This window comes from Mus pahari, chromosome 5 (genome assembly GCF_900095145.1).
Source record: "Mus pahari chromosome 5, PAHARI_EIJ_v1.1, whole genome shotgun sequence".
Taxonomy (NCBI): domain Eukaryota; kingdom Metazoa; phylum Chordata; class Mammalia; order Rodentia; family Muridae; genus Mus; species Mus pahari.
This window is the reverse complement of record NC_034594.1, coordinates 44406771-44413661: the sequence shown is the minus strand read 5'-3', so window position 1 is coordinate 44413661 and position 6891 is coordinate 44406771. Positions and strand designations below refer to the sequence as shown.

Sequence of the window (6891 nt, the reverse complement as noted above, 5' to 3'; positions counted from 1 at the left end):
CATTCCTAGCTTATTCCAGTACATAGACAAAATGAATGTGATAACAGAAGCTCATTAAAATGAGAATATAAAGATTAGTGATTTCTTAAAAGGAAAATGATGCAAACTAAACAATCTTGATCATATTCAGGGTGATATTTATGAGAGAAAGGTAGAGTCCGGCATTTGAAACTTTTCTTATCCAAAAGAAGCAAAATAATAATAACCATAGAGAAAGTATTAATTGGGGGGATAGTGCCCACATAAATTAATAAATTACCCCAATAATACCCTTTTGTGTGTTTAATATTTCTAGAAGCAAACTGGTAGAAACTGAAAATGTTTAAGCAATGCCTTATTCCAGAATTCCAGTCTTCCATCTTAGATCCTCCCACACAGCCAGGTCTGATCTGCCAGTCCACAGGAACGGAAATGGAAATGGTGATTCAGATAGGATGGGTTTCTCCCTTGCATCCTTCAGTGTCTAAGGTGAACGCCACTGGCCTGGAAGACTCCATCACTGGACTATCATCTCCCCGTCGCCTGTGACCTTCCTTAGTCTCCTCGGGGGGAGAGTGTGTTTGGCAGTCCTGCTCAGAACTACTCCAGACGTAGCCAGGTAGAGTCACATGGCTGTCGATCTGTCTGCAGGCATTCTTGGTGGATTTGCCAGAGATGAGCACCAGGCGCGTGCTTGCCCCCATCTGTGACTGGCTGCTGGTGCTGTGAGTGACAGTGGTGAGCACCGAGCCGTACCTTTGGCCGCCACAAGGAGGCGCCCTTTTCCAGTCGATGGACAGATTCCATCGAGTCCACGTCTTCTTCACCTCAGCTTGCACCTACAGCGCAAGAAGCACACATCCTATCAGAAACCAGAAGAGAGCCCAGTAGCCGTGTCATGAAGAGCTTTGCTTAAATGATAGTGGCCGCTGATTGGGGTCCTTCTCGGTGCCAGGGACTCTACAGATCTGTGTGTTCCATACACCTCAAAAGCCTTTCCCAATTAATGTTATTTTTAGTATTTAAATGAGAACTGACATGCCACTGATACAAATAACTGCCTTAGCAAAAGGAAGAAAGAGAATTCTGGGTTTGAGGAGGAATAAGAAATAAAGGAAATAAATAAGAAATAAAGGAAAAAGAAATAAACGGTGGCAGTAGGAAGCCCAGGACTCTGCGTGTGACGGATTCCATCTAAACCTTGCCCTGAAGAGGCCAAAGCTTCAGAGAGCTGCCTGCAGCACAAAGTCTCTCTGTGCAACCTAGGAATAACCCCAGTTCTCCTAAAACCGTTTGTCTGAAAAAGCTTAAAGCTGCAGGGAAATTCTGCTGTTGGCTCTCGCAAGCATACCTGATAAAATACCCTACCTGCTTTCTTCAAACATTTACTACAAAAGACCCACAAGTTCTCCTGATACTCAGATCTCCCCCCCCCCCCTCTCTCTCTCTCTCTCTCTCTCTCTCTCCCTCAGTGTTGTAGCCATCAAGAGGCTGGGACTTCTGCTTTTCTGTCTCTGTTTGGAGCCTTAACTAAGTTGACACAGCCAGCTAACCATGACCCCTGAACCCTAAACAGCTCTTATCTGTGTCTGATTCTGAGCCCCCAAACACCAACCTCCCAAATTCTTCCTTTAAAATTCTCCCTGCCCCAATCAGATCAAAGATCAGCTCTTTGCCCCACCTCTCAGTAGCTACTGAATGAACTCTGACACCACCCAAGGCGGAGGACTCAGCTTCCAAGGAAACTGCCCCCGCCCCCGCTATGCTATCAACCTGCCTGCGTGAGCAGACAGAAGGGAGGAAAATAGAGGAAGAAGGATGAGAGATGGGGAAGCAGGCACTGCAACCGCGGTCTGACTAGATGGGGACCTGGACTCCGTGCCTGCTACCAAAGTGCCCTGTGGACTGACTCTTCACTGTGAACAGCAGGGGAAGCAAAGACCCAGGGGAAGCAAAAGCGTGTAAGTTGGTGTCCCCTGAAGGAACAAATAAATAATATATAGATAAATAAATAAACCACGGATACACTTAGCCCTGCTTCAAATTAAGGTAAAAACAACACAGCAGTAAATCAGAGCATTGCTAAGTTGCCACTCAAGCCCCTTACGCAGGGACCAACAACCCACAGAATCCAATGTACTTGGAGCATCTGGTGGTGTGCTGCAGTAACAAGCATCTTTGTCCCCCTGGGACTTGGAGCAAGTTGGAAATCTGAGAGAAAAAGAAAAACTTTGCAATAGCAGGGCATGCCGAGAGCTCCAGGGTCACGTGCATCATCCACACGATGATGTAATGTGTAGTTCCTTCTCTCTGGAGACTTCCAAATGGATTGAGATGTCGCCATCCTCAGCTTGTAGTGTAAAACTTACCTGCTTTGATTGAATTTAACTTATTTTCATGTTGATTCATCCTAAGGAATGTTATTGACTATTTATAGACCTTGGTGAGGACCGAAGGTTTTAGTATTAAGCAGAACTGACTTAAAATTAACTGGAATAAGAAGCGCCCTACCCGTTGGGAAATGGCTCAGGGTTATGAGTTCAGTCTCTTGCTCTTAGAGATGGGAGCTCTTGCTTCTGTCTTCTATCACAGGATGATATAACAAGAAGAGCCTGGTCACATATGACCTCCATGACATTAGCCAGTCCCACTTTCAGAACAGTAAGGAATAGATCTCTACTCTTTATAAATCACTAAGTTTCTTGCATTCTGTCATACAGGCACAAAATGGGTTAGAACAAATGTTAATGTGAGTGTCCCTTCAGAGGCCCCTGGCATCTTCACACTTACCTCTCCATTGCAGTAGCAATAGACAATAGACACAAAGAAACCCTGGAGAGAGAAAGAGGGTGTGAGCTGGGTGGGTAGCAATGCCTGAAACTCACAGCAGAAGGAACACAAGAATTGTGTCAAAATCCACCAGCTGACTTCTGATGATTTCCTCCAAAATATCACACAAATTATTTTCTCCTGGTATTTCCCAATGTTTGTGTTTATTTTACATTTATTTGTGAGCTTCCCTTGGAGTGAGCGGATCTCTGAGTTCAAGGCCAGCCTGGTCTAAGGAGTGAGTTCCAGGACAGCCAGGGCTACACAGAGAAACCCTGTCTCGAAAACAAACAAACAAACAAAAAAAGATGTCAACTGGATGACGATGAGGAAGATGGGGAAGATGGAGAATAAGGGGAGCAGCATTCAGGGACAAGAAAACAGAGTGTGACACCCCCACCCCACCCCCATCTCAAGCACAAGTGCTGAAGTCATGTCCCACGAACCCAGTGGGAAATCTGGTGAGTGTCTGCAGGCTCCAGCCCATGCAGGGCTACGCATGGCAGAAAACAACACACACTTGATACTGGGTGCATCAGGAAACCTTTGAATAATTTTGGCAAGTCAGACCCCCAAATGTAATTAATAGATTCAATTGTTCAGGCTGTTGTGAACTGATGTTCCCTGTGTTATAGATTCTCCAGCCTCATTAGAACTTTGTGGCTATGGAGTTGGAATGGTGCTGATTAAGAGCCCAGACCATCTCAGGCTATCTTCAACTCCCTGAAGAGTCATTTGTTGCCCACCTTGTAGCAGACCTACATCATTTTAACCATCAGGTAAAACTTCCAGAATGTACCGATTTAGCAAGTCACCTGCTCCCATGGGCTGAGAGCTAGGGACACCATCAGGTTTCACCTGAAATACATGGTGGAAAGTTATGGTCTTTGTCACAGCTCACCTACCTGATGTCTCCACCAACATATTTGACAAAACACTCACATAATCAATTCCACGAGGGTAATTCCAATCCCTGCTCTCAGGCCGCAGCCACTACTATTTTGTCTCAAACTCTGTTACTCCCTCTGGAGGAAATATGTCACTAGAATCAAGGTTGGGGGAAGAAGGCAGAGTGAAGACTGGGCCACCTTCGAGGTTACAGGCATCCTTTTCACACTGAAATGACATGGGTGGTGGCAACCTCTTCTTCTGTTTGCCTTACTTTCCTGTCTCCCTTCTGCCTGCCTTTGTCTCCTTTTAGTTTCCTTCATTTTTTTCCATCCGTACACCAAATGACTGACTCTGCTCTGTAGCAGTGGTGGGCTCTTCAACCATGAACCTGCTTATCCTGCTACCCAGGCTTGTCCCTCTGTCAAACAGCTCCATACTGGTTCTTTCTGAGTCAGAGAATTAACCTGGTCCCTAGGAAGGGACACAGTAAGAGTCAGAAAATAGTGTCCTCTCCTGGCCCTCAGAAGACAGGTACACCAAGTCAAAGAGAAGGGCAGAGAAAGGTGTCAAGGACATGAGCAAAATGTAATCACAAGCCCCAAGCCAGAGGCACTGCTGGTCACCTGGAAGGAGTTGAAGAAGAGCTCACAGTGCATTCGGATCTCCCACCAGAGTCCCGAGAAGGAGTGCGGCTGACAGATGAACACGATGTAATGCACGCCAAATACCAGCACCAGAACCAGCGTTGACTTAGCCAGTTTCCTGGAAGAGAGCACAAGGTTTTCTATTAACTGACCTTAAGCCTTCAGGGGAAGCATCTTGTTGGAGAAGTGAGCATCAGTGGTACTCAGAGGAACTGACGCCTCAGCTGCTGCTGGGCTGTCTAGCCTGCTTCCTTCATGTCTGTTGGGGTTTTCAATGGCTTGGTTGAGGTGTGTGTGTGTGTGTGTGTGTGTGTGTGTATGTGTTTGTGTGTGTGTGTTTGTGGTGTGTTTATGTATATATGTGTGATATGGTGTTGATGTGTATGTGTGCATGTATGAATGTATGTATGTATTGCGTGTGTGTGTGGTTTGTGTGTAGCATGTGTATGTGTGCATGTATAAATGTATATATGTATTGTGTGTTTGTGGTATGTGTGCATACTTATGTATGTGTGTGGATGTGCATGTGTGGCATTGTATGTGTGTGGATGGATGGATAGTGTGGGGGTATAGATGTGTAGGAAGTTGCTGGGCAAATGAGCTTCCTGGAGATGGCCCATCATTTTGTACAGCTGTGATGTATGTACCACAGAGAGGCACAGCCCTGGGGAGTTCATCTCTGGATTGCTTCCTGCTGCTGCTGCCTCTTCTCGTGTTTTTCATTGATGTATTTAACATGGTGTGAATGGATGTGGGGAGACCCCAGTGGCCCATAGTCTGCTATGATTGTTTCATGGGAGACAGCCCACTCTATTGGGCAATTTTCCTGCAGATCAATATGAAGATGAACTTTCATAAATAATTACTGTTTATATGAATTAATGACTTTACAGAATTTCTGATTTGATTTAGATAGTTTAAGGAAGTTGGAATAGTTGATAAGGAAGGTTAAGGAGATGGCATAGGTGGTCTTGTCAGGAAGACAGAACAAACACAGGACTAAGAGTAGACTGTGCCTCCCTTTGTAGAGTAGTGAAAGCTGCCTAGGCTAGGACAGAAGCACAGGGAGCTCTCATGCATCACAGGTACATAGCTGTGCTTGTGGAGAGGGAAACAGGTTTGAGACAGGTAAACGACCAAAGAAAACATTCACTCTAGGTTGGGTCTGAGTTCCTTGATCTTGTTATCTATCTAAGCGTGTGGTCACAGTTTTCTGTGCGCACCATGAAAAGGCGGGGTTATGAACAAAGAGTAAACCATCCTATTGTGAGAATAAGAATAGAGAAAAGATGACTAGACAGATTAACTGAATAATGTTTCAAAAAATAAGACATAAAAATAAGTGATTTGTTTCTTGGTAAATACAAACTGTTGTAAGCTAGCATAGGAGAAAATTAGCTACAATAGCCTTGGCTTGCTTAAACTTTGTCAATCAATAATTATTGACTTGGGGCTAGGATGTATTTGTGGAAAGAAAGCTGGGAAATGTTCAGTTATGTGTGGGTTTCAAGAGAAGAATATATAATTAGTAATCATATTGTAATTTCCCTTTGTGTAATGACTTTAATCTGTTTTTGAAGAGTATGTTTCATAGTGATTGTTTGGGGAGAATATATAACTTGTGGCTATGAGTGATTATTTTTGGAGAATATGTAACTCATGGCTATGATACCTATATATGAAATTTTAAATTTTAATTTAATTTTTAAAAATCAACTACTCTTGGAGATACTTCACAATTCCTTATGAGCTAATGTGGTCAGTCCTTCCTCTTGTTCTGAATATTTGCTGTCAAATAGTTAATTTCAAACTACCTGTAGTTCTATTTAATTCTATCGTCTGTCTGTCTGTCTGTCTGTCTATCTATCTTGATTTTGAGAAAGGGTCTCATTGTGTATCCCTGGCTGGCCTATACCTCACTATGTAGAACAGACTCACCTCAAACTCACAGGGACCTCACCTCCTGTCTCTGCCTCAATGCTGCCTCAGTGCTTCAATTAAAGGCACAAGTCATCCCTGTCTTGTCCTGGCCTCATCCTAAGGCTCTTGTACATTTGAAGCAATCCTGGGTTTTCCAATGTGATGGTGATCTTTAGCTTTAGGTGTCAGCTTACCTAGGGATGTTATTTTTAAACACTGGTAAGGTATTCTTTTTGATGTGTCTATGAAGGTGTCTCCAAAGGAGATGGGTATGTGAGTAGCTGGGCTCAGGTGGAAGGTCTACCTTCAGTGGGTCAGGTCTCACCAACCACCTGGGGCTCACTACTTAGGATTCAGAAGGACAAGTACAGGCAGGCTTGTGAGTGCTGCTGTCTTGAATGAAATGTACTAATGTAGGATTTTAAGACTGGAGGAACTGTAGGCAAGACATGTGATGAGGACTGAGAACAGTGGACCAAAGCCCATGGGCTACGGGGGAAATGGTGAGCGAAGGGCAGGTAGCATCAAGGGAGCAGACCCTCTGACAGAGCCAGAAGGCAGAGGAGAGGTTGGTTTGTGGGCCTTCCCTCTTCTGCAGCTGGGACACTGCTCGCCGGCCTTCAGCCTT

The 6891-nt window shown here is 44.6% G+C and overlaps 1 protein-coding gene across 1 annotated transcript in view; it reads right to left on the bottom strand.

Annotated features, from left to right (window-relative positions):
- Nucleotides 1-425: 425 nt before the first annotated feature.
- The window catches only part of Pth2r (parathyroid hormone 2 receptor), an 86589-nt gene continuing 80123 nt past the window's right edge, over nucleotides 426-6891 (bottom strand). The window contains 3 exon segments of the mRNA XM_021198532.1: nucleotides 426-818; nucleotides 2770-2811; nucleotides 4323-4461. Of these exon segments, the coding sequence (XP_021054191.1) occupies nucleotides 426-818; nucleotides 2770-2811; nucleotides 4323-4461 (574 nt within the window).